The sequence below is a fragment of the Malaclemys terrapin genome, chromosome 23 (assembly GCF_027887155.1).
Source record: "Malaclemys terrapin pileata isolate rMalTer1 chromosome 23, rMalTer1.hap1, whole genome shotgun sequence".
NCBI classification, from domain to species: domain Eukaryota; kingdom Metazoa; phylum Chordata; order Testudines; family Emydidae; genus Malaclemys; species Malaclemys terrapin.
In genome coordinates, this window is record NC_071527.1 from 26,903 (window position 1) to 54,594 (window position 27,692).

The 27,692-nt window shown below is 44.4% G+C and overlaps 1 protein-coding gene across 3 annotated transcripts; it reads right to left on the reverse strand.

Moving 5' to 3' along the window:
* Nucleotides 1-20: 20 nt before the first annotated feature.
* RACGAP1 (Rac GTPase activating protein 1) lies at nt 21-27,692 on the reverse strand. 3 transcript variants are annotated; one of them, XM_054013218.1, is made up of 17 exons: nt 27,495-27,692; nt 21,610-21,698; nt 19,494-19,696; nt 18,190-18,326; nt 15,650-15,719; nt 14,422-14,475; nt 13,447-13,524; nt 13,014-13,131; nt 7,782-7,912; nt 6,583-6,747; nt 5,532-5,627; nt 5,052-5,250; nt 4,075-4,180; nt 3,726-3,858; nt 3,403-3,538; nt 2,284-2,392; nt 21-1,230 (listed from the first exon to the last, which is right to left on the reverse strand). In XM_054013218.1, the coding sequence occupies exons 1-17, from the start codon at nt 27,497-27,499 to the stop codon at nt 1,155-1,157; spliced, it is 1,905 nt and encodes a 634-aa protein (XP_053869193.1). In that variant the 5' UTR covers nt 27,500-27,692; the 3' UTR covers nt 21-1,154. The 3 variants fall into 3 exon arrangements, with proteins under 3 accessions (XP_053869193.1, XP_053869195.1, XP_053869194.1); XM_054013220.1 differs by lacking the exon at nt 27,495-27,692 and adding an exon at nt 26,527-26,769 and having other exon boundaries at nt 21,610-21,694; XM_054013219.1 differs by lacking the exon at nt 27,495-27,692 and adding an exon at nt 26,527-26,769.

Consider the following 27,692-nt stretch of genomic DNA (forward strand, 5'->3'; position numbering starts at 1 on the left):
AAATACAAAGCAGCCTGGGCCTCATTAGAAAAGTGTGATTTTACTTTTTTCAGATATACCAACTGTACGTGATTCTTACAGGCAAAAGTCAGTACAGTTTCCAGGAACTTAGTACAGAGAAGTCATGTTTACAAGTATTGGTACATGTTTAACAAGTCTTCTGGTGCAACATTGAGCTAGGTAAATTAGCATCCTCTCTCATATCCTGGAATTTTGAAAATTGTCATTAATAAACATGTCCATCCCAAAAATCAAGAAAGGTTGTACAATTTTTTAAAGCGCCCCCAATACCAATCCAATAATTCTTTGTGCTAGTATCTGCAGACAATCTATAAAACTGTTCTTTACTGACAGCAGATATTTTTAATGTAGTTCTGCTGTATAAGTCACATACCAAGTGGCAATTCATTAAGAACAAACCAAACTAGCTTTTGTAGAAGCGGAGGACAAAATTACTTGCCTGTACTCAAGATAGATGCAAATTTCAGTACCATATTTACAGGCTGAGCCACTTTATAGTACACAAATAAGTCTCAAGACTTATGGCAGATTTAGGCACATTATGGAACACTGGTTTTTGTAATTTTTCACATGACCAAGTTTTAAGAATTCTCACTTTTTAAAGTCACTGGCTTCACTAAAAATAGACTTGCAAAAGGAAGAGCAAGTGTTTCTCAGCATTCACTGCTTCCCAATACACGGGATCAGCACTCATTCCCCAAAGGATTATGGTAGTTCTCTTGGAACAAGGTAGGATTATTGCTGGTGCAAAACGCTGCCTTATAGTTTTCAGAAAGTGTTTAAATGGAACTCCAATAAGGTGCTCTTAAACAGATGGAGGCCAGCTTCCCATTGAAAGATATATATTTTCAAATTAAAATATTTTTCTGGCAATTTGCCCTAACATATTGACTAGATCTTGCCAGTGACTTTACTCACTAATGCTAGATGCAATATGGCACTAAATATTTAATAAAATACATTGCACAATAAAACTCTTGATTAAAAGTCTCAATTAAGCTAAAAACAAAAGTAATAAGATTATACCCTAGTACACAGGCTGCTGAGAGTAGTGAAGGGCAGTTAGTCCTTTATTGTAGTCATGCATATGTGGGCTGTAAACGTTATAAAAGGGCTGAATCTCCAGGTCCATTTTACTTCAGCATAGGAGAGGCAAAGAAGTATCCCTGGCGTCCAAGGTTGGTTGCAGACTTGCTTTTGCTCCCAAACCTAATTAAACAGAGATAAGGATCTATTCTAAAGCAATAATTCCCAGCCCTGCCATTAGAGCACCTCCTTGTGATGGACTGGTGAATTAGCACCTCTACATGTACAGTGCCATTATCTTTTTTCACCATTCTGTGCTCTTTAAACACTCCTTTTTAGTTTTGATTTGTTTGTGGTCCCCCCTCCCTGCTCACGAGGTCACATACTACTTATGATGGGGCTGCCTTTTGTTGGTTCCTAGAGTCTGAAGTACAGGCATTCTGTTTAACTGAGTGCCATGGAAGGTAGGGAGAGAAGCTTGGACCTGTACATATAAGCTGTCCCTCTGGCCAGCTGCACTAAGCCATAGAGGAGCAGGGATGAAAGGCAGGTGGCTTTCATGGAGCCCCCTACTGTTATGAAATTTGCATTGAGGAAGGGCAGATCCAAGGCCCTGTAACTTTCTCAATCCCTTGAGCTCTCCGCCATATATTCCAACCCTCCCATGGAGTAGTGCCCCTCTCCACCCCAGTAAGCAGTTGATTAGTCTCTTATAAAAAAACTGCATAAACACCAAGCACTGTGCAATACTCAATGAATGCTCCGTAACCATGAGGTAGGTATTATTCCCCAAAGGCCAAAGTTTCTTGCTTCCCAAACTCATACTGTCCACAAAGTCCTATTGCAACCTTTAGTTTATTGGGATATATAAACAGTCAAATATAGTGCATGATATTATTTGGACTGAGACAGTAGCTCAGATTAAGGCCATGTCTACACTACCACTGGTATAACTTATATCATTCAGGGGTGTGAAAAAAGCACCTCCTTGAATGACATATGTTACACCGACAGATGCTCTGGGTGTGAACAGCTTCTCCTGCCGACATAGCTACCACCGCTTGAGGAGGTGTTATGCTGACAGGAGAGCTCTCTCCCATCGTCATAGAGCAGCTAGACAAATCGATCTTACAGCAGCGCTGCTGCATCGATACAGCTGTGCCGCTGTAAGTTCTCTAGTGTAGACATGGCCTTAGCATTTGATTTTACTATCCCAAAGTATGCAGTTTCACTTACTTCGGGGTAGTCTTGCTGAGCGTAGATCGGACCTTCTGGGACAGGGAGCTAGATGAAGGAGTCTTTGTCAGTTGCTGTTCTGGAGTAGTGAGAGGACCCAGCATGCTCACTTCCGACAGAGGAAACAAGAGTCGTATTAGAACAGGCACATAACTCACATACAATGTTTCTTCTTAAACTAAGGTAATGGGATTATATTTTGCCCTGTTGCCATATGGTAAATCAGGGTAACTCTGCTGAAGTCAATGGTGGGACTCCAGATTTACACAAGTGAAAACAGCAGAAAAACTGGCCCAATATGTTCTATAAAAATAGAGGCACAACAGCAAAGCTAAGTGAAGCAGGAGTCACTGCTTAGTACACTTTGTATGTAAAAATGTGTTAGTCTTCCACAAAGTTTGCTGAAGTTTGAGAGAAGCTCGTCTTTCCTGTCATAAGCTACTTCCCTCCCCAGTCCCCCCCAAATGCCCTTGTAACATTGCACCAATTGATGCCACAGCTAGATATTTAACTCTTTAAAAGCTTCTTTGTAGCTTGACGTTCTGACTTACAGCACTAAAGGCAGCAGGTGTTACAGATGCTTGGTTATCAAGGTGAATGGTAACAGTTAGGCCTAGGCTGGGGACTAAGAGCAAAATGTTGCCCTCAGTGTGAAAAAGTAATACTCCTCCTGAGGCTGGGAGGTGGGTAAAACAGACCAAAGAATGCCTGTTTTGAAATGCCATTAGAGAGACAAGATGGGTGAGATAATGTCTTTTGTTGTACCAATTTCTGTTAGTGAAAGAGACAAGCTTTCAAGCTACACTGTGTAGCTCGAAAGCTTGTCTCTTTCACCAGTTGGTCCAATACAAGATATTACCTTACCCCACTTGGTTTTTCTATTATCCTGGAAACAATATAGCTACAGCACTTGAAATGTCATATCAGGGATAAAGAGCCATGACCATCAGTGTCAAAGGCTGTATGGTAACTGGAGTGTGGAAGAGGAGGAGTAGGAATTACACAGTTTGGCAAGCCTGTTCCAACACAATCTAACAAAAGGCTTTGATCTGATGTCACTGTTTTAGAGTGGATGTTTGGCCATAGTTGAAGATCTGATAGAGCAACATTCCAGGCTACCTTTAACATCTGGTGTTCGGGGAGTGGAATAGGCATTGGAGTTTTCAATTATATGCGCTGGGTCAATGTTTTCTTGCTCCACCATCATGAACTGGCTCCAGTATTCCACTGGCAGTGACAGCAGCCGCTCTACCACCTACAGAAACACACTTTAGCACACAATTCCCCACCGTACCAGAAACTTACAATTCATTCAGCCTAAAAGTGGTATCAGATGGGCCAGAGGACAACAGCCCCAGGTGCCAGTATAATCAGATTCTTTAACAGGACACTTCATGTGTCTTACATCAACATTCTGCCAGGTGTCATTACTAATCACCTACCTTGGGTTGTCGTTTAGTGTCTTGCAAGAGTGTCATGGGGTCAGGATCTGGCACAGCATGGGCAACTATTGTGGGGCCGAAGACTTTGGACAGGTTGGTGATGTCCATTTTAGTGTCTGGGCTCTGAGCCACTCTAGACAAGAAAGAAAGAAAAAGGACATTGAGTAAATTTTGTTCACAGATAGAAAACCCTGATAACGTGAACTGATGTCAATTATATCTGAATTTGCAAATAGTCCCAGGTAAAGACTCCTCTGTCACTCAACCACCAGCGTGAGCCTGTAGAAACAGAACTACAGCATCATCTCTTTTTCCCCATTTCCAGAACTCCTAACCTGGCTGAACCCACCTCTGAAGGTGAATCATGAGGAAAGCAAGTGTGTCTCTGTTAGCCTGAGGGAGTTCACCAACAGCCTGGTACATGGCAGCCACACTGTTGTCTTCATCCAAAATTTCTTTAAATAAAAAAAGAAAGCGATTAGAGAGGCCTGTGGGATCATTTCCCTCAGACAAAAGTATGTTCCATCACAGTGCTGGAGGGTGAGAAGATTCTGGGTCCCATGCTCCTGAGTTCTAATTCTAACACTGATACTATCTAACCTTGAGCAAGTCATTTAAACACCTGTGCTCTGGTTTCCTCATCTAAAATGGGGCTAATACCAGTGTCTCAGAGGTTTTGTGTTACGAGGCTTAATGTGTGTAAAATGCTTTGAAATCTTCTGGTGAACAGCACTGTAAGTATTGTGCTCTCTCTGTTGGACACTGATTTCAAAGATTTTCTGTACAAATGTTAGAATAGCTTCAAGACTGCACTAAACTTGTGCATGATTCCTGAACAGGATACTGACTATCAGGACTATTGATTAATTCCAAAAATCAAAAACTGGGATTATTTAAGGATTAATCTAAAAATATGGGATCTAGAGAGTGAGTATCCACCTAATGTTAGCAGCCTACATGATAATATCCACAGAATGAGACAGCTGCAGCTGCAAGGCAGATTACTTATCAGAGAAAGTTCTTCGAAGACCTGGATGAGATAAGAAGAACAGGAGTACTTGTGGCACCTTAGAGACTAACAAATTTATTAGAGCATAAGCTTTCGTGGACTACAGCCCACTTCTTCGGATGAGATACTTCACTATAACAAAGCTAACACCAGGCAGTGTTGTAGAGGCAGATCTACGGTAGGAAGGAAGATCTCTCTACAGTATACCCAGTACTGCCAATACATTCACATCCAAGAAGGATTGCCAATTCAGATGGATCTGTCTGAGAATGGACCCTCAGGCACTACAACTGCCAATGGCATTTGGCTCGCCTCACCTGCTGCCTCCATAAAAGTCTTGTTTAGCCGGAATGTGAGAATGGGTTCCTTTAGGCTGCGCAGGAAGTCTTTAAGAAGGCCACAGATGGCATGGATATCATCCACTTTGCTGAGCAGGGGCACAGTCTTCCCTCGAAGGAACTTCTCCTTCAGCTCTTTTACTGTCCGGTCACAGCCAGAAATTCGGTATAGGCCTGTCTGTTAGAGAGCAATGCCTAAAGTCAGGACTTCACCTGCCCAAACAGCTTGAGAAGGCAAAGTCTAGATTCTTCAGTAAAAGCAGTCTCCTGCCCCCATTGTAAATTGTGAGATCTCTGAGTAGGGACTGTAACTTGCTCATTGTGACTCATGTGTTGAACAGCACTGTGTATATCTACAGCATCATAAACAAGAGATCCTCAGATTAACCAACTGTGGCTCTAATCATCACAGCCAAATTTGTTTAACTAGTACCCCCACTGATTTCAGGTGATTCTTACCTCACGTAGCCCTCGCTGCTCAATTTCATTCACACAATGCACTACAATGGAAGGAATCATTGGCGGAGTCATGGGCACAAAGTCCACCAGTGTCCCCTATAAGAAGGAAGAGACTGATTTTGCAACATTGACATTTACAAGTTTCAGGACACTGGAAGTGCTCAGGAGATCCCAACAGATCTAGGCTTAGGAGTAGTCTCTAGATTCTCATTCCCTAGACCCACAGAGGTAGGTGCCATGGGCACAAAGAGAGGACAAACACTATGTGTTCCTATAGAGAGCTAAACAGTATCTACCCAGAAGTCCTCCATACAACAGTCTTACTCTATAGGAAATGGAGAGCCAAGAACTGAGTTTAACTTAAGACATGTTGCACCTGTGGAGTTACCATACACGAGAGGCTCAGGCAAAAGACTCCTGCTTCACAGGCCAGTGGAAAATGGACCATGCAGCAGATATGAAGGGAAAGGAGAGCAAGTAATATTACCATTTAATAAAGCAGATAACTCTGGCACCTATATATCAGGATCTTAAGTTCACTAGAAAAGTCTAGACAAAGGGAAGGAGTACTACTGTGAGTGGTAAAAAAAAAAAAAAAAAAGAGGGATCTAGCCTAAAACAAGCAGGAGACTCCTAAAGACCAGCTTAGCTGTGCCATCATTCACCAGCCTGAAAGCATCTTAAGGCTCCAATTTAAGCAAAATAACTTTGCCAATAACTTCAGTTGAGACGGGAAACACTGATACATGCAGAGCCAGAAATAGTTTCCGTGATTGCTTGTAAAATCAGAACAAAATGCCTCCACCACATACAATTCTCCACCCTCCAAAAAACCCCCATTCCTACTATTCTTGGCTTTATTTAACAGTCTCATTTATGTACATCTATTAGATCTGTAATAAAGCAGACAATCCACATAATGCAGCAACAAGTTAACCAGTATATAAGACTCCTGGAGTCCTTAAGCAAGGTCTAGTTCTCCCAAATGGGCATTAGCCCATTTGTTGTTGGCAGCTACAGGGTTTAAAGCTCATCTCACATAAAGCCATACCTCTCCAATTCTGACAGGAGTGCCTGTTAATGTTGGGATGCAGGGATGGGGACAGCGGTCCCGACATTCTGGGTGAGTCACCACACGGCAGTCCCTGCACTTTAGGGACAGTTTCCCAAACTTTATCCGCTTTCCACATGGAACGCATGACTCTGGTTTGATAACCTGGAAATAAAGAGCCGGTGTATGAGGAAGTGGTAATAATGCAACAAAACAATAGATACAGTTTAGCACAGGTATATTGAATGAGTTTCTTGTTCTATATTGATGGCAAAGTACAGATACCATTGTAGGCAGACTAATAGGGTTGGGAGTTAAATAAGCCCTTGTCAATGGTTAGTGATTCTGCTTCTAGCAAACCCTGCTCATTTATTTTATCATCTTAGTTGCAGCCATCATGACATCTCTTACAGTCATTGGGACATGCATGGGAAGTCTAAACTCTGGATCTCAAGGGCTGAATTGTCAGCTGTTAAACTTCAGCATAGCAGTGCAAGATGTTTCACAGTAGGAGCTAACAAAGATATATGCCTGCATACAGGGCGGTCCCTAGCGGTGTTGCGGGGCCTGGGACATTAGAAACTCAGCGCCTATCTGCCAGGGGGTGCTTTTACACCCCTTCCCCCCCACCCCCCAGCTCTGCCCAGGCCCCATCCCCACTCCACCCCTACCCACAAGACCTCACCCCCACCCTGCTTCTTCCCACCCCCATCCCTTTCCCACCCAGTTCCACCCCCTCCCTCAAGCATGCTGTACCCTTGCTCCTCCCCACTCCCCCCCCCCCCCCCCCAGCGCCTCCTGACACTGCGAAACATCCGTGGCAGGCGGTGAGAGGGAGGAGGTGGTGCTGGGGGGAGGGGTCAGTTCTGGTAGGGGGCTCCTCCACATACACCCCGCCTGCTCACCTCTCCACCCCGCTTGCCTGTCTCTCGCCTCACATCACCTCCTCACCCCGATTCGCGGTACCCAAGGGACGCCTCTGCCTGCATATATCCTAGGGCATAGCTGAGGACTCAGGATCAGAGTCCAGAGCTGAAACTGCCAACATCAGATTGGATAACTGACACTGCACCAACCTGCACTCAGAGGGATGTACAGCAGTAGGTCCAGTGAATCTCTTTCAGGACTGACTCTATAGTCCACCCACACGAGAACTGAAAGGGGAGAGCTGCTCAAGTTCCTACTGCCTGTACACATACCGTCTTTGATACAAATTCATGCAGCCTCATCCCTCCATTGCTCTGAGGAGTGTTAGATCCATCAGTTTCAGATCTGGATTCCAGCTGCCTACTGCCCAAGCTTGAGTCACTATTCCAGGGTTGTAAACTGGCTGAAAGAGAGAGAGAGAGTTCTGTAGAATAATTTTCCAGCCTTCTGTTTTCAGTATAAAGACTATACAATGATTGAGTCAACTTGGAACCGGCAGGAGATTATTGTGAATGACTGAGGGATATCCATGGCCTAACAAGTACTGCCACCTGGCATCTGTGTTATGGCAAAGGTAGTGCAACCAGCAGAGGCTGTTACAAGATACAACTGGCAATTAATGACAATTATTTACCTCACAGGCAATCATAGAATCATAGAATATCAGGGTTGGAAGGGACCTCAAGAGGTCATCTAGTCCAACCCCCTGCTCAAAGCAGGACCAATCATCCCAGCCAGGGCTTTGTCAAGCCGGGCCTTAAAAACCTCCAAGGAAGGAGACTCCACCACCTCCCTAGGTAACGCATTCCAGTGCTTCACCACCCTCCTAGTGAAATAGTGTTTCCTAATATCCAACCTGGACCTCCCCGACTGCAACTTGAGACCACTGCTCCTCGTTCTGTCTTCTGCCACCACTGAGAACAGCTGAGCTCCATCCTCTTTGGAACCCCCCTTCAGGTAGTTGAAGGCTGCTATCAAATCCCCCCTCATTCTTCTCTTTTGGAGACTAAACAATCCCAGTTCCCTCAGCCTCTCCTCATAAGTCATATGCTCCAGACCCCTAATCATTTTTGTTGCCCTCTGCTGGACTCTTTCCATTTTTTCCACATCCTTCTTGTAGTGTGGGGCCCAAAACTGGACACAGTATTCCATGAGGCCTCACCAATGTCGAATAAAGGGGAACGATCACATTCCTCGATCTGCTGGCAATGCCCCTACTTATACAGCCCAAAATGCCGTTAGCCTTCTTGGCAACAAGAGCACACTGTTGACTCATATCCAGCTTCTCGTCCACTGTGACCCCTAGGTCCTTTTCTGCAGAACTGCTACCTAGCCATTCGGTCCCGAGTCTATAGCAGTGCATGGGATTCTTCCGTCCTAAGTGCAGGACTCTGCACTTGTCCTTGTTGAACCTCATCAGGTTTTTTTTTGGCCCAATCCTCTAATTTGTCTAGGTCCTTCTGTATCTGATCCCTACCCTCTAGTGTATCTACCACGCCTCCTAGTTTAGTGTCATCTGCAAACTTGCTGAGAGTGCAGCCCACACCATCCTCCAGATCATTAATAAAGATATTAAACAAAACCGGCCCCAGGACCGGCCCTTGGGGCACTCGGCTTGAAACTGGCTGCCAACTAGACAGAGCCATTGATCACTATCCGTTGAGCCCGATGATCTAGCCAGCTTTCTATCCACCTTACAGTCCATTCATCCAGCCCATACTTCTTTAACTTGGCGGCAAGAATACTGTGGGAGACCATATCAAAAGCTTTGCTAAAGTCAAGGAATAACACATCCACTGCTTTCCCCTCATCCACAGAGCCAATTATCTCATCATAGAAGACAATTAGGTTAGTCAGGGACGACTTCCCCTTGGTGAATCCATGCTGACTGTTCCTGATCACTTTCCTCTCCTCTAAGTGTTTCATAATTGATTCCTTGAGGACCTGCTCCATGATTTTTCCAGGGACTGAGGTGAGGCTGACTGGCCTGTAGTTCCCTGGATCCTCCTCCTTCCCTTTTTTAAAGATGGGCACTACATTAGCCTTTTTCCAGTCATCTGGAACCTCCCCCGATGGCCATGAGTTTTCAAAAATAATGGCTAATGGCTCTGCAATCTCATCCGCCAACTCCTTTAGCACCCTCGGATGCAGCGCATCCGGCCCCATGGACCTGTGCCTGTCCAGTTTTTCTAAATAGTTCCGAACCACTTCTTTCTCCACAGAGGGCTGGTCACCTTCTCCCCATATTATGCTGCCCAGTGCAGCAGTCTGGGAGCTGACCTTGTTCGTGAAGACAGAGGCAAAAAAAGCATTGAGTACATTAGCTTTTTCCACATCCTCGGTCACTAGGTTGCCTCCCTCATTCAGTAAGGGGCCCACACTTTCCTCGACTTTCTTCTTGTTGCTAACATACCTGAAGAAACCCTTCTTGTTACTCTTAACATCTCTTGCTAGCTGCAACTCCAAGTGTGATTTGGCCTTCCTGATTTCACTCCTGCATGCCTGAGCAATATTTTTAGACTCCTCCCTGGTCATTTGTCCAATCTTCCACTTCTTGTAAGCTTCTTTTTTGCGTTTAAGATCAGCAAGGATTTCACTGTTTAGCCAAGCTGGTCGCCTGCCATATTTACTATTCTTTCTACACATTGGGATGGTTTGTTCCTGCAACCGCAATAAGGATTCTTTAAAATACAGCCAGCTCTCCTGGACCCCTTCCTTTGCCCTTCATGTTATTCTCCCAGGGGATCCTGCCCATCTGTTCCCTGAGGGAGTCAAAGTCTGCTTTTCTGAAGTCCAGGGTCCGTATTCTGCTGCTCTCCTTTCTTCCTTGTGTCAGGATCCTGAACTCAACCATCTCATGGTCACTGCCTCCCAGGTTCCCATCCACTTTTGCTTCCCGTACTAATTCTTCCCTGTTTGTGAGCAGCAGGTCAAGAAAAGTTCTGCCCCTAGTTGGTTCCTCCAGCACTTGCACCAGGAAATTGTCCCCTACACTTTCCAAAAACTTCCTGGATTGTCTGTGCACCGCTGTATTGCTCTCCCAGCAGATATCAGGGTGATTAAAGTCTCCTATGAGAACCAGGGCCTGCGATCTAGCAACTTCTGCTAGTTGCCAGAAGAAAGCCTCGTCCACCTCATCCCCCTGGTCTGGTGGTCTATAGCAGACCCCAACCACGACATCACCCTTGTTGCTCACACTTCTCAACTTTATCCAGAGACTCTCAGGTTTTTCTGCAGTTTCATACCAGAGCTCTGAGCAGTCATACTCCTCTCTTACATACAACGCAACTCCCCCACCTTTTCTGCCCTGCCTGTCCTTCCTGAACAGTTTATATCCATCCATGATAGTACTCCAGTCATGCGAGTTATCCCACCAAGTCTCTGTTATTCCAATCGCATCATAGTTCCCTGACTGTGCCAGGACTTCCAGTTCTCCCTGCTTGTTTCCCAGGCTTCTTGCATTTGTGTATAGGCACTTAAGATAACTCATCGATCGTCCCTCTTTCTCAGCATGAGACAGCAGTCCTCCCCTCTTGCGCTCTCCTGCTTGTGCTTCCTCCCAGGATCCCATTTCCCCACTTACCTCAGGGCTTTGGTCTCCTTCCCCCGGTGAACCTAGTTTAAAGCCCTCCTCACTAGGTTAGCCAGCCTGCTGGCGAAGATATCCTATCCTATCTCCTAGAACTGGAAGGGACCTTGAAAGGTCATCGAGTCCAGCCCCCTGCCTTCACTAGCAGGACCAAGTACTGATTTTGCCCCAGATCCCTAGGTGGCCCCCTCAAGGATTGAACTCACAACCCTGGGTTTAGCAGGCCAATGCTCAAACCACTGAGCTATCCCTCCACTCTTCGTTAGGTGGAGCCCGTCTCTGCCTAGCACTCCTTCTTGGAGCACCATCCCATGGTCGAACAATCCTTCTCTCTGACACCACCTGCGTAGCCATTCGTTGACTTCCACAATTCAACGGTCTCTACCCAGACCTTTTCCTTGCACAGGGAGGATGGACGAGAACACCACTTGCGCCTCAAACTCCTTTACCCTTCTTCCCAGAGCCACGTAGTCTGCAGTGATCCGCTCAAGGTCATTCTTGGCAGTATCATTGGTGCCCATGTGGAGAAGCAGGAAGGGCTAGCGATCCGAGGGCTTGATGAGTCTCGGCAGTCTCTCCGTCACATCGTGTATCCTAGCTCCTGGCAAGCAGCAGACCTCTCGGTTTTCCCGGTCGGGGCGGCAGATAGATGACTCAGTCCCCCTGAGGAGGGAGTCCCCGACCACCACCACCTCCACCCTCCTCCTCCTCTTGGGAGTGGTGGTCGTGGAACCCCCATCCCTAGGACAGTGCATCTTTTGCCTTCCAATCGGTGGAGTCTCCTTCTGCTCCCTTCCCTCAGAGGGGGAATCACTCTTGCAGACATGCTCTCCAAAGCCAAGCAAGAAGCATGGTGCATTAGTGTGTTAAAACTGAAAGCAAAGCCAAGTTACTTTAGAAAGCAATTAAAATCAGAGAATTAGGGCAACATGCTTCAATTATTATTGCCCAGGAGCAGCACATCTTGGGTTAACTGAGAGAATAAGTGCTACCACATAAGCATTAATACAGGCACATAGTTCTTATATTGGATACACATTGTGTACTTCTAATCACTCTAGTATACCAAACTTCTTTGAGCAATTACTTTGCTTATGAATATATAAAAGCAATACTAGAAACCCCTCCGCCCCCACACTCTGCGTTAGATTTATCAGAATACCTCCATACAGAAGATTTATGAAAGACTTTTTTAGCAGTTAGAGTCATTTATTTGGAGACGGCCAGGAAGAGAAGGCTAAAAGCAAGAAGTTTGGCTTTTGTCCTTCAGTTTGATTTTCTCTGGGCTAGAAATAACTATGGTCTGTTTCAGAGGGTCTGAAAGGAAAATGCCCCCATGTTTATTTTTTTCTTTTGCCTCGATCCCATTTAAAGATCATTCTGTAACCCAACTTTCAAAGAATAAACCTTTCTTTTTAAAGAACAAGCTAAATTTAGAGTTTCCCCAACAACCAGAGTTAGGACACCTGAGAGAGACTATTATTTGATTACTACCTTTCAAGATACCTGTTTAATGCTAATTATAGGAGAAATGGGAAGCAGCAGGTGGAGGGAACAAAGATTTTCTTGGAATTTTTTTCCCCATCCTCCTCTCCTATATATTAACACTTACTAGCCCAGTTATATTTAACAAATAAAGAGATGGCAGAGAGAAACTTTGTGTGCCTAGTTTATTTATTGTGAAGTTGGTCATTGTGAAGTGTGGTCCAGCAAACAAGTTCTGGTCTTTGCTGTTAACTTTACTAGGAGCCATTAAGATCCCTCAGACTACCCTTTTTCAAAATAACTTTTCAACATAATCACCCCCATTTGTATCAGTGTCTGCAGAGACAGCCAAATAAAGATTCATGAAAATTAGTGACATCGTGCATTAAAACCAGGATAAGGGACAGCCCGCAGACATACATATACCTACCTGTCTTCCTCCGGCTTCTGAGATGATAAGGTATAGTCTGAATAGTGGAGATAGCTTCAATTGGGCCACCATCATTAGGGACCATAAGTGTTGTTTTTGCAACTATAGACTCGTTTCCCTGAAATGAAAGAGCTATACGATTAGTGATGGCAATATTATGTGGCAAGGGATATTTAGCTTTTATTGGCCCCAGCAGATCACTTATATTGCATTAACGTGTATAACTTAATCTTGTGTCAGACAACAGAGGGATAGAAAAGGAAGATAATTTCCAAAATATGTGACTGGCATTAGCTGTGACTCCATGAGTTGCTGTCCTGTGAAACTGTTATACTAGCTCTAGTTTCACAGAGTATCCTACTGCATTTGGGGGCTACACCAATACAGCCATCTCTGACAAGAGGTGCACACAAACTCAGCTGGGTTTACATACCTGGTCCACTGTGGAGCCAATTGATCGGGTTTTTTTTAAAGGACCTGGTGGGCCTTCTATGAACTGCCTGGAAGAACGCTGAAAAGAAAATGTGTGTTAAACAAGATTGGGAGCGTCAAGCCTAGAGCATCACACCACATTTCCTGAAGGATTGGGGTAAATTCCACTGCAGCGTTTGCAGATATTGAAGTCCATAATGATTTCTATTTAGAAAGGACATGAAGACTTGTGCAATAAGGCAGCCTAACTGACCAGTAGAAATGGTTCAGCACACAATCTTCCCAAGAAGTTTGACTGGCCAACTGAGTGCTCTACCACCAAGACCTTCAGGGGAAGTAATTTTCCCTCTTCAACATGAGGAATGCTATTGGAAAACAGGGAGCAAATACCAAATCCTCCCCCAATAAGACAGCCATCTCTTCTGATGGTTCGGATCCCTCTTCCCTACCCATCCCACATGCTGACTGCAGGATAGTAGGACAAATCCTGAGCCCACTTTTATGATGGGAACACCTATCTTTAATTTCCCACTATTACTAGTTTCATGTTACCAGAAAGATGCAGTAAGTCCACCAAGAAGCTTCACTCCAAGTAACTTTCCGCTTGTAAGCTGCAGGGGAGAGTAGCATGGGACGTGGGAATTCACTTCATCATCTCCAGCTGACAAGTGAAAGTTACTTCCAAAGCTTTCATCTGAATCCACACAACAGTGCTGAATTTTTGGATGCAAAAGAATTAAGGATTTATTCATCTAGGTAGTCCAGTTCTATAAACTAAGTCAGAAGACACCTTCCATCTCTTGCCCATGGTGCAGGTTAGAGTGCATTTCTGGGAGGTCTGATCTCACTGAGCTTGAACAGTGACCACCAGATCAGAGAGTCTATTATAATAGATGAGTTACCAAATGTAGCCACAGTGCTACGTATTGTTACTCCTGACTGCTCCAACCACTTAACGGGAAAGAATGTAACATACCCGTTTCTCTCTTTTCTTCAGTCTGACAGCCTTCACCAAAGAGGAATCCCAATCCTGTAGGTAGGACAAAGTATTGTGTTAGCATACTGCAGATACTTTAGCCATGTCTTTCATTAAATCCATTTTAAAGAACGGTGGACCAGCGAGCTTAAGACAAATATAATACACGTTAGTCTTAACATCATCCAGTTATGAATCTAATGTTTCCTCTGGCTCCATTCATGATTTCTGGACGGTTATAACCAGGGAAGTCAGCTTTTCTGCAGTTCCCACACCTCTGTGCTCATTAAGATTTTGATAGCAGGGATAAAAACAGAGGTTCAGAATTCTCACTGGCCTCTACCACCCCCTCCACCCCTCATTAGTCATTTCTTACACTCACTACTCCCTTTAAATTTCATGCTGGAACTACTAAGACTCTGACTCATAGACTTTAAGGTCAGAAGGGACCATCATGATCATCTAGTTTGACCTCCTGCACATTGCAGGCCACTGAACCTCACCCACCCATTCCTGTAATGGGCCCCTAACCTCAGGCTGAGTTACTGAAGTCCCCAAATCATGTTTTAAAGCCTTCAAGTTACAGAGAAACCACTATTTACACTAATTTAAACCTGCAAGTGATCACTGCGCCATGCTAGAGGAAGGCGAAACCCCCCTAGGGTCTCTGCCAATCTGACCCAGGTGAAAATTCCTTCCCAACCCCAAATATGGCAATCAGTTAGACCCTGAGCATGTAGGCAAGACATACCAGCCAGACACCTGGGAAAGAATTCTCTGTAGTAATTCAAAGACGCCCCCCTATCTAGTGTCCCATTACCAGCCATTGGAGATGTATGCTGCTAGCAGTTGCAGATCACTACATACCAGTGTAGGCCATCTCATCATACCATTCCCTCCATAAACTTAACAAGCTCGGTCTTGAAGCTAGTTAGGTTTTTTTTGCCATTCCACACCAGATGTGAATCCCTAGTTATAATACCACAGTACTGGGTTCCTGTAGACAGAATGGTAACTAGAGACTATAAACCCAATCTTGCACCAGCACACGGATGCAAAATTAGAACACTCATATCATAGCTGTCAGCAGAATCAACATATAAGGACACTATTTAATTTTGCTTAGCAGTGCAGTGTTTTTATGGTTGATACTGCAAGACACTGCACTGCTGAAACAGCAATATGGGGAGTGAAGATAGATAATTCTCAAAGATTAGAGTTACATTACCAATGACTCGTCAGTCTTGTCAAAGCTGATGTCTGATAGAATTGAGCCAGATTCATCTATTGTTGAAAGTCTAAGACGTAAAGTAAAAAACCGATTAGTCTGTAGGTTTCATTTCCAGTTGACTTCATGATTCCAGGGCAAGCTTGCTGACCAGGCAATAGCTATGTATTCTAGTTTGGAACAAGGCAATATCTTGATGCGATGAATGTAGCATTAATGCAGCATAAATAAGAGTGTAGATTCACAAACTGATGGACTGTCATTTGCGATTTACTAGGGGAAACCAAAATCCACGGAGTAGGCATAACCCAGATTTAGCATGTCAGTATTTTGTTGTATTCCCAAATCACAAGTCTTCGCTCTTCCTCCTCCCTTCCACATAAAGCTTCTACCTCTTCTGATTGCAAAGCTAAGTTCCTTCATAAATCAATGTACAAGTTCTTTTTGACTGCAGCCCATCAGACAAGCACAGAAGAGTGACTTTCTCCTACTTCCCTATCCCCATTTAATTTGCAGTTTTGTGGTATTAAATTCAAAACCTAGCCGAGACTATTTAACTACCAACACAGTTAAGACTAGAGAGAGTCCAGAAAACAAACAAAAATGCTAAAAGGTTTAGAAAACCTGACATATGGGGAAAGATTAAAAAAACTGGGTATGTTTACTCTTGGGAAAAAGAAGACTGAGGGTAGATCCAATAATAGTCTTCAAATATGTTAAGGGATGTTATAAAGAAGATGGTGATCAATTGTTCTTCATGTCCACTGAAGGTCGGACAAGTACTAATGAGCTTAATCTGCACTAAGGGAGGTCTAGATTAGATATTAGGAGAAACTTTCTAATGATAAAGATAGTTAAGTTCTGGAAGAGGCTTTCAAGGGAGGGTTTTGAATCACCATCATTGGAGGTTTTAAGAACAAGTTAGACAAACACCGGTCAGGGATAATTTAGATGTGCTTTGTCCAGCCTCAGCATGGGGCCTGGATGAGATGACCTCAAGGTCCTTTCCAGCCCCACATTTCTATGATTGTAAAACAAAAAATTAGGAACAACCGCGCCAGAAGAGATCAGTGGTCTGACTAGTTTAGCATCTACTCTGATGGTTATTAGTGTCAGTTCATTCAGAGAAAGAAAGAAAGAAGCCCCCCAGTGGACAGTTATGGAATATCCTGTCCCAGAAAGGAAGAATCTTCCTAACCCCCATCAGTTCATGGTTGGCTTATGTCCTGAAGCATGAAGGTTTACATCCATTCTCTAATACAATATACTAATGTAACTGTTCTTATTCCCTATATAGAGTAATTTTTCTCTGGCCTTGGTGATATCTTGTGGCAATGAATCCCATAGGTTAATTTGTCAGGTGTTAAGAAGTTTCCCGTGGTCAGTTTTAAACTTGCTTTCAGTTTCATGGAATGCCAATTCCATTGTGAGAAAGGATAAATAGGAATACCCAATTTATATTTTTTTAGCATTATTTTGTATCTATCCATCCCTTCTCTAAGTAGTTACAAGTTTTTGATATCCTCTCATAGAGAAGTCTTCCATTACAAAAATCATTTTAGTGCCTCTCTGAACCCCCTTATTTCTGGTATATCTTTGAGACTGAATACAGTAATCCAGATGAGATCATGTCACTTATTTATATAATGGCACTGAAATATTTTCTGTCCTATTCCTTATATTCCATAGCATTTTGTTTATTTTTGACAACCTCTGCTCAATGTGTATCAGCTTTCATTTAGTTATCCACAACGAATCCCAAGTTCCCTCCTCCTCCCACCATCCCCCAAGTCTGTATTCAGCTCAGATAATCCTTGGTAAACAAACAATGATAAATATAGTAGCTCTCTGGAGCCAGGTCAGTGGCTGGGAGAAGTATTTCTGAACTGCTGTTTCACCTTTAGGTTTATTATTGATGTGCATGCTTAGTTATTGACAAGTAGTTTAGCACGGCTATATAAAAGGAAAATCTTTCACAAGTAGTGGGATTATAGCTGGAGTGGAAAAAAAAATTGAGTGGTTTCAACAAAGATGCATTGTCCTATGCTTTTATATTCCTCAACCCACACACAAAGTTCTGGTGGCAATAGTAGTCTCCTAGAACAATGGAGCCCCAAGACAAAAAAAATTTTTGGATACCAAATACAAATTTTCTACAGAACCTAAGATTCCATTAAAAAAAAAAAAAAAAACTATTGCCCCCCAAAAATTCAAATGCTATTTCCTGCTTTAATTAAATTTACTGAGAAATATGGAATTCTTATAGCTTTCAATAAGAACAGTTAAAGTTTCAAAATTTTCAAACTAAAATAATTTATGTTATACATTAGATTGCTTTGAGGAAGAGGTCATGTGAAACACTCTGGAATACAGGATCACAGGAGAAAAAAAGCTGGTAGCTTTGGGGTATTGCAAAGGAAAAGTCAAAAACCTCTACTATAGTCTGAGATTACTGTAAACCTAGGGACCAGATATCCAAGAGTTTAAGTATTTGTGCTAATCAGTTGTTTCCCTTATGGTCAGGTTGCTACCTTCCCTACCTTCTGTTCCCAGAACCCCCAGTGGAAAGTTGAGGCCTGTTAAGGAAGGCCAGGGCAGATTTCTGTTCTTCACTTAGCTGAATACTGCCAGATGCATCACACATCAGTAGCTCTCGAATCAGTTGGATCTGCCGCTCCTGTAAAGCGGAAAACATCAGTAGTAGCTAGGGGAGAAAGCTTCACTTCAGATTTATGGGAGACAGGCAGACCATAAGACATTTAATACAGCTAATGCAGGTAGGCTTTGATGAAGTGTGCTACTCCAACAGTATATTAAAAGCCCATAAAGCAGAAACTGGCGTCCCAGCTTCTAACAGGTAACAAACTCAATTTAAAGTAGCAGCAGTGAGATTCTTCTGAATTAAACCACTATTCAAATGAAGGCTATACTCTCTTGCAATAGAAAACAATGTATTGATGTCTTATTAGGTGCCAGTTATTGTCTTCCATAAATCCAAGTAGCTTGGACCTTTTTAGACTGCTGAGAAATGCATAAAAGGATTACATAGTGCTGAACAATTCCAGTCTGCTGAGGAAGCCAATATGGACTCTTCCAAACAATACATTAGGATGAATTAAACTCCATACTAGTCTTGCCAATATGCTTCAATTCCTACCTGCATGGTTATAAATGTCTAGTTACTAAACCCTAAAGAGCTGGATAGCCACTGCAGCAAAAGGCCTCACAGAAAGTCACAAGATTCCCAATAGAAATTCCTGGAATTTGTTGATGTCTCACAATGCTGCAGTGATGCAAAAAGTCATGGTTTTGTGGCTCTCCGCAAATCCACGTAATACAGTATTTCTCTCCATTCCTGCCTCACACATGCCATTGGTGGTAGGCTGTCTACATCCTCTCTACCTGAGATCAGGAGAGTGAAAAGAGTTCCTATCAGGCTCATTAAACTCCCAAAAGAGTTGCACGTAGCTTTGAAGCTAAAGAGAGTGAACTCAAGCAGTCATAGAACCACACTGAACATTCCTAATATTATAATCAGTTGAAGATGCCCCATGTGCCGTTTCCTATTGCCCAGTGTCATTAAAATCAGTGGAGTCTTCCATTTTGTTATATTTGAAGGTGATGGTACTGTGGGAGACATGTATAGCTATTAAATATACTACAGAAATTAATATTTTTGTGCCAACACATTTAGGTACATAGAGGTCTCTTTTGTAACTTTCCAGATCCTTATCTGAGTGGACTTATTCATACCACGGAAACACTCATTTAGGTGAATCTCTATGGAATGAAAACCAAAGCCTGTTCCATACAGGAGTCACATCACAAGTAACAGGATACCCACCAGCTTCTCACAGTCTGCTTCAGCTCGCTGTCTTCGCTTGATCTCCACATCCACCTGATTGCGAGCATGTTTCAGCTTTACATCCAGTGCACTACGCTCAGTTTCTGTTTTCATCAGAAGATCTTTGTACCTGGCCAGCTCATGATCTGCCTTCTGCCACTTCTTTCGGAACTCTTCAAAGTTCTTTGCCAACTGGATAAACTCTGGGAAGAAGATGCTTAGTCTTAACAACAGTGAAGAATAGAAGCAGAAGAAATACAGCATCTGCCCCTTTATGTAGGAAGAAACTTTCCATTAATGATTGCCTTCAAGTAAAAATAACAGATCAGCTGACCTGTTGGCAAACCCAGCTGAAGAGGAAAAAAGTCTGCAGAAGAGCCTAGAGGCTAGCTCAGTGGTCTCCAACCTTTTTACGCCCAGGATCACTTTTTGAATCTAAGGGCAACCCAGGATCTACCCTGCCCCTTCCCTGAGCCCCCCCCCCCCCCCCCACTCTCCCCCAACCTCACTCACTTTCACCGGGCTGGGGCAGGGTGTTGGGGGGGCTCTGGGCTGAGCCTGGGGCAGGAGGTTGGAGTGCAGGAGGGGGTCCAAGCTCTAGGAGGGAGTTTGGGTGCAGGAGCGGGCTCTGGACTGAGGCAGAGTGTTGGGGTGCAGGAGGGGGTATGAGATACAGAAGGAGATATGGGGTGCTGGCTCTGGAAGACGGGTCAGGGCAGGGGGTTTGGGTGCAGGAGGGAGCTCGGAGATGGAGGTTGGGGTGCAGCCTCCAGCCAGGCAGCATTTACCTCCAGTGAATCCCGGTCAGCGGCGGGCGCAGCGAGACTAAGGCAGGCTCCCTGCCTACCAAGGCCCCACACCGCTCCCGGAAGGGGCCAACGCACCCTGTGACCCCTGGGGGTGGGGAGGAGGCAGGGTGGGCACATGGCTCAGTGCACTGCCCCTCTCTGCAAGCACCGCCCCCACAGCTCTCCCAGCCAATGGGAGCTGCAGGGGTGGTGCTTGCAGGGAGGAGCAGCGTGCGGAGGGAGACCCCCTGCCCCTGGGGCTGTAGTGGCCGCTTCCGGGGGCGGTGTGGGGCCAGGGTAAGCAGGGAGTCTGCCTTAGCCGCAGCCACACTGCGCTGCCGCTGGAGATCACGATCGACTGGGAGATCCTCTAGGATCAACCAGTCGGTGACCACTGGTCTAGCTGATCTCCCCAGCAGTTACATCAGTCCCCAGTACCAGAATCATGGATTCATGTTTTACTGGCCACCCAGTCCCTAGCATGTAAACAAGACTTCAATAAAAGATAGTCACTCCCCAGGTTTCATATGTTATGCTAAATCAGCAGAAAGAAAAGTATGACAACTTGCCAGGAAGGTCATCTATCAGACTAAAACTACTGCTATTAAAATAACAAGAAGACAGACTGTGTTATGGTCACAGCTCAGTACACCAGAAAGACTTTCAATAGCAGATTCAAATGTATCTGCTGTAATATGCTCCAGTAGATGTAGATTAGTATTATAGATGTCTGGAGCTGCAACTCCATTCAGCTAGATAATTTTACTTTCAAATCAATATTTGTATAAAGCCCATTTCCTTTAGCGGTTTAACACTTCCCTAAGGGGAATATAAGTGTTCCACCCTGCAAAGTTACAGCAAGAAGAGATTTCACAAGTTTGCCTTCAGCCAGTGTTTTCCCCCCTGCTATTTATGGAAGCGGTTAGTCCCAGACCGTGTGGGCTCTCCTTGGGCCCACGTCGAAGAAAGTTAACTGTTGGGCCCCCCTAAGGTTTTCACCCCCTCCTTTGGTACTAATTAGCTTTGCACACACGCATGCACACGCACACCCCTACACCTTACAAACTCCAACTTTGAAATTCTGTGTGCAAGAAAATCAGGATGCTACAGCATGATGCATTCATCCCAGAAGTCCAGCCAGTTACTTCAGGAGTCCAGTCAAAGCAAATAAACCAAGTTTGCTCCCAAATCTATGTACCTGGAAAAGCACCACTACTTACAAAGCCATCGGTGGGCTCTTTAGTACTCAGGGCTGAAGTCGAAATGAGCGAGCAATTGTCAATTCTTACACTGAACAACATACATGAGTTAACTGTGACATGACTTACGGTATTCATTTCCTTCATTTAGAAATTCTGACTGGCGCATGAGTTGGTCAAACAGATTCCGTAAGTTCAGCATTGCAGTCTCCATCTTCCTGCCAAGAAATCAAAAGATTTAAAGTGATCTATCCAGGTTTTTCCATTCCTCCTGACACAGGAGTCATCGCCAGCCTAATACAAACCTGTGCTCAAAAGTCTCTGACTTAACATTTGCAGCCAAACACAAAAGTCTCTCAAGAATGCAGTTTCATAGAGCTGTATGTTTCTCATCTTATTCTTGGAAAAAAAGGTCTTCAGGTGTCCCATGAACGGAGGATGGTCAAGACAGCTTTGTACAGAAGCACTACATTTTCCACCCACACAAACACTCCAATGCTTCAGGTAACTTGCAATATACTGTAGGACCTCATACCCCAACAAGACAATCAGGGATTTCTTGCCAATTTATTATTTTGAGGGTATACAATATTGTTCCAATTCCAGCCTAGGAGTAATATAACTCTTCAAAGGACACCATTATTCATACAGTTTCAGAGCTACATACATAAAAAATAAAACAGAAGTGTTCTTGGGAAATCTTTGGGTAGATTTGGATTTTGCTTCATTTTTTAAATTACTATTCTTATTGAAAAGATCTTTGGTACTGCCATGGCCAGCATTTTAAATTACATCACAGCAGTGATTAATACAGAAATTGCTAGTTCAGCAGCGCAGAAATTACTTCTCTAATGCAGATTTCTGCTGGAATGCTTATGAGAACTCTGGCTAATATGTTAATACCAAGTACAGGCAGATGATTACATAGTAGTATGTCCTGGCATCCATGCTACACAACACACCACCTTCACAATTAGGAGGGTAAAAGCAGCTCACATATAAGGCACTGTGAACAGGCATGCTTTAATCCCATTCAGCAAGGAAAATTCAAACTCTTTAGAGAACTGATGCCTCATAGAAGAAAAATTCTACTGCAAGAATGCAATTCAATATTTCTGTTCTTTGTTGCCACTTTTAAGTCTGTTATTGAGTGTCCAGGGAGAAGTCACCTACTACAGGACAGGTCCAACAAAGAAAGTAACAGAACACCACTAGCCATCACCCACAGCCCCCAACTAAAACCTCTCTAGCGCATCATCAACGATCTACAACCTATCCTGAAAAACAATCCCTCACTCTCACAGACCCTGGGAAACAGGCGGTCCTCGCTTACAGACAGCCTCCCAACCAGAAGCAAATACTCACCAGCAACTACACACCACACAACAAAAACACTAACCCAGGAACCAATCCCTGCAACAAACCCTGTTGCCAACTCTGTCAGCATATCTATTCAAGAGACACCATCATAGGACCTAACCACATCAGCCACACCATCAGGGGCTCGTTCACCTGCACATCTACCAATGTGATATATGCCATCATTTGCCAGCAATGCCCCTCTGCCATGAACATTGGCCAAACCAGACAGTCTCTACGCAAAAAAATAAATGGACACAAATCAGACACCAAGAATTGTAACATTAAAAAAAACCAGTAGGAGAGCCCTTCAATCTCCCTTGACACTCAATAACAGACTTAAAAGTGGCAATCCTTCAACAACAAAACTTCAAAAACAGACTCACACCTTCTTGTTAACTGTTGGAAATGGGTGACATCCACCTCGATTGCATTGACCTCATTAGCACTACAAAAGTAATTTTCCCTCTTGATATTCACCCCTTCTTGTCAACTGTTGAGAATAGGCCACTTCTACTTTAATTGAATTGGCCTCATTAGCACTGACACCCCACTTGGTAAGGCAACTCCCATCTTTTCATGTGCTGTTCACTCCATGCATCTGATGAAGTGGGTTTTAGCCCATGAAAGCTTATGCCCAAATAAATTGGTTAGTCTCTAAGGTGCCACAAGGACTCCTCGTTGTTTTTGCTGATACAGACTAACACGGCTACCACCCATAAACCTCTTAACAGTAAGAGCAGTAGGACAACGGACTGCCTAGGGAGGTTATGGAAACTCTTTCACTGGAGTTTTTCAAAAGGAGGCTGGATAGCTATCTGTGTTGGATGGTTTAGACACAATAAAAATCTGCATCTTGGCAGGGGATTAGACTAGACAACCTGAATTCTTATGGTACCATATCCAGAATGATATGCCTCTTAATAATCAAGCACTAACCAAGAAACTCTCCACAGCAATCTCATTACACCAATAAAAGTGCACTAGTGGGTTAAGTGTCCTTAGGATGACCAGACAGCAAGTGTGAAAAATCGGGAAGGGGGTGGGGGGTAATAGGAGCCTATATAAGAAAAAGACCCAAAAATCAGGAATGTCCCTATAAAATCGGGACATCTGGTCACCCTAAGTGTCCTTGGAATCACTTCAGCAGCAGTTCTTTTTACAGGTTCTTAATGGGCCAGTTTCCTGTGGTTATAAAAATAAGTGTAAGAAAAAAAATTAAGTACCACTTTTGGTTACTTAAAAAAATTAGGACCAATCAGCATGACATCACTGACTACACAATGGGTCCCTCCACATCAAGCAATGGAAGTTGGTAAAAAATTCAAACAGGCTGCAGGCAGTAGTGCCAGCTCCTCTATTGGGAATCCAAAGACCTTTGGAGGAAGCAAGCAGTAGCCCAGCTCTGCCCTTCACAGGAAGAGGAACTTCAAAGAGTTCCTTTATCCCCACACTATCCCTTTAACTGAAATGCACACTTTACTCTTCCCTTATCCCAAAGCAACTTTACAGACACAGTACAACACCACTAGCCATTCCTGTCCATGGCTTTTTCCTCTGCTAAGCCCAGGCTGGCTATGTTCCTACGTACAATGTCCTGCCGTCTAGCTGGTGGTCGGACTGACCTTGGTTGTGTTTGCTTATTTTCTTTGCCATCCTATCATCTGTTTGTCTTCTACAGGCTCCCCACTTTACAGTGATGCCATTTATATATACCTCACCTGACAGACATGTTGCTAGTCAGCCCTAACAGAACCCCAGAATTACTTCACCACTAGCCAATCAGTGCCAGCTTTGCAGAACCATCTGAAGCCTTCTTATTTAGCCAACAGTGTCTCAAGCACCTCTTGGAACTTTGCAGGCATCTCATTAGTTGGCAAGCCTACCATTTCTGCAGGTAGAAGATTGTTCTCAGTAGAGAAGGACTAATAACAAGTCCACCACTGGACGATGACATGATATTTGAACATTCCTCTTCTCAGCATCAGTGCTTAGTGCTTCACTCTGCAGTTCTCTCACCAGTAACACTTATGGGATAACATAAAGGTATACTAGCAAGGCCCGCAGTACATCTATGAGAGCTGCATTCTTAAAGTGTAAGTAGATACACCCATTTCACCATAAACAGAATCCTAACAGTCTAAATCCTGCTTTCCTTGCTCACAAGAGCAGTCCCACTGAAATCAATGGGACTACCTCAAACAGCTAATACAACCTCGATTGTACTCTATTCCTATTCGTATGTAAGACGTCTATGAAAGAAAGTCTGGTAGGCTACAAAGATTGATTGCATGGGTAAGTTAACTCTTACAAAATTTAACTGTTCCTCCTCCATACAATTACTAACTTCAAGAGGAACAGTGTTCTTCAGCTGGTTATGCCTTTTACCTCAACACCTAAAAAGCATGTAGGCAGCACATATTAAGTACAGCTGCCTGAGCAGTGGCACTTAAAGTCTACATTCACCAAGTTATTGTCAAAGGGTATAAAAATCCAGGTTTAGAGAAGAATGAATGAAGAATTTCAACCATTTAAAAATACAATAGACAATATGGGGTGAGAGAAGAATCTGGAGAAGGCAAAATGCAAAACATTTTAGAAGGGTTGATGTGTACAGTGTATTTAAAGCATCAATCACCCAGGCATCTTCCTAAAATATGCTATTTACAGTGCTTTCATGGATTTCCAGACCTAAACATGAGACAGAAAATGGAAGCCAAGCAGTCCTAACTAAGGAGTCAAAATTAATTTTAGATCTCTCAAAGGCTCATTTCAAAGGTAATCCATGTCCTACCACAGACCATGCTGGGCAACTCTTCTGTTCCACAGTTAAAAGGGAGGTACCTCTTCCAGACTATAAATCACTCTCTTTCTCTACACAAGGTAGAGATTCAAAAGGTCTACCTTAAGCCTTATCATACATTTACAATGTCAATTGCAAAGATGCCTCTAAGTAAGAGGAGTGTATCTAAGAGAGTCATTAGTCATTAGGATCCCACTGAAAGAGCTATATGTTTATTTTGGATAAACAAGGAACTAACAGAATTTCAATTATGCCTCTAGAGAAAGACACTACGATGCTTCTACTGCAGTGCATCCTAAACATCCCGTTGACAGTTACAGGTTCACTCTGGGACATCCAAAACACAACTATTTTCCCCTACCAGCAATACAGCAATGCCCACCAGGCAAAGGTCAGACCCCGCCTGAGGGCAGAGACGGCTATTGTGGGACCCAGCTACTGGTCAGGAGGCTCCCCGAGGTTAATCCATCATTGCCTGATGGGGGGAGGACGGGTCAGTACAAAGACGATTCAGGTTAGGGCACGTTCCAGCTGCCGCCACTCGCCAACATCCTCCATCGCCCTCCCGCCGCCAGGGCTTCCCGTCCCCTCAGGGCCACAGTACCACGGGGCCAGGATCAGAGCGCGCAGGGCTGCTTCGGGCCAGCTCGGACCGGTTCCTGCCGACGGGCACCGGCTCCACGTCTCGGAGGGTCAGTGTGGCGCGGCGCAGCGCGGCGGCCGGAGGGAGGGAGGGAGGGCCCGTCACCGGGCAAGCCGATGGGGCGATCCCTTCCCACCAGCCTGAGGGTCACTCAGCGCCGGTACTCGCCTCCACCCCCCAGTGTCACCCGGGAGGGCCCCACGGCCGCCCGACGGAGTGACCCCGATACCCCGCCACTCACCCTGGCAGCCTCACAAGCTCGGGGTGACGATCCCTCACCCAGCCGGCGGGCGCTAACTGTCTACGTCCACCTAGCTCCGCGCGGCAGCCTCGCTCTGATTTGAATCCTAACAGCTGGCCAATCACAGAAAGCTATCCGGGCCATCTCTGCCACTCATTGGTTCCACTTCCACGCGTAGAACTGGCATGCTGAAGCTGAACTGAGCACCATCTTTGCTGAGGGCCTGGCCTCCTGGCTCCACCCCAGCTGCCGGGCGCCGTTTTCATCAGCGAGGGCAAGTGTCGCAATGGAGACCTCAGCACTTGGGACACGCCTAGAGGCCCCAGCGGGCTACAGCCTATAAGCAACCATAAGGCACAGACCCACCCCAAGCATGCTGCAGTCTAATTTAAAACCTTAGCTAATCTATCAGTTCTACAGCTGCAGTAGAGGGCAGAACTAGGTCTGCTGTGTGGGGACCCTGTGCCTTTTGGAGCCATTTCAATTCAGATGAGACATAAAACTGAGGTCATGTGCACTTGTTGTCATTGCATTTTTCATAAGAGTCAGACTGTTAGTTCCAAGGCCCTGGCCATATTTCAACACGGGATAATTATAGTCTGCCTCTTCCCAGTCACATCCTTTACAGTATTTTCCATCCCAAGCCAGCTGTTGTACAGACATATGGTGAAAGACAGACTCTGCACCAATTAGTTTACAATCTTAGGATCCAATTCTATAAACACACACACATGCTTAACTTTACTATTATTATTTGTTTGTATTACCATAGCTACCATCTATGAGAGGGGTAGCTGTGTTAGTCTGTATCCACAAAAACAACAAGGAGGCTGGTGGCACCTTAAAGACTAACAGATTTATTTGGGCATAAGCTTTCGTGGGTAAAAAAACCCACTTCTTCAGATGCATGGAGTGAAAATTACAGATGCAGGCTTTATTATACTGACACATGAAAAGAAGGGAGTTACCTCATGTCACGGAGTGTGGGGGGAGACAAGGCCCTGCACCCCTGACTTCCTATAATTCTCAGCCAGCCAGTAAAGCAGCAGGTTTATTTAGATGACAGGAACACAGTCCAAGACAGGTCTTGCAGGTACAGACAACAGGATTCCCTCCCCCAGTTAGGTCCATCTTGGAGTCCCAAGGGCACCACAGCCCCACTGGGG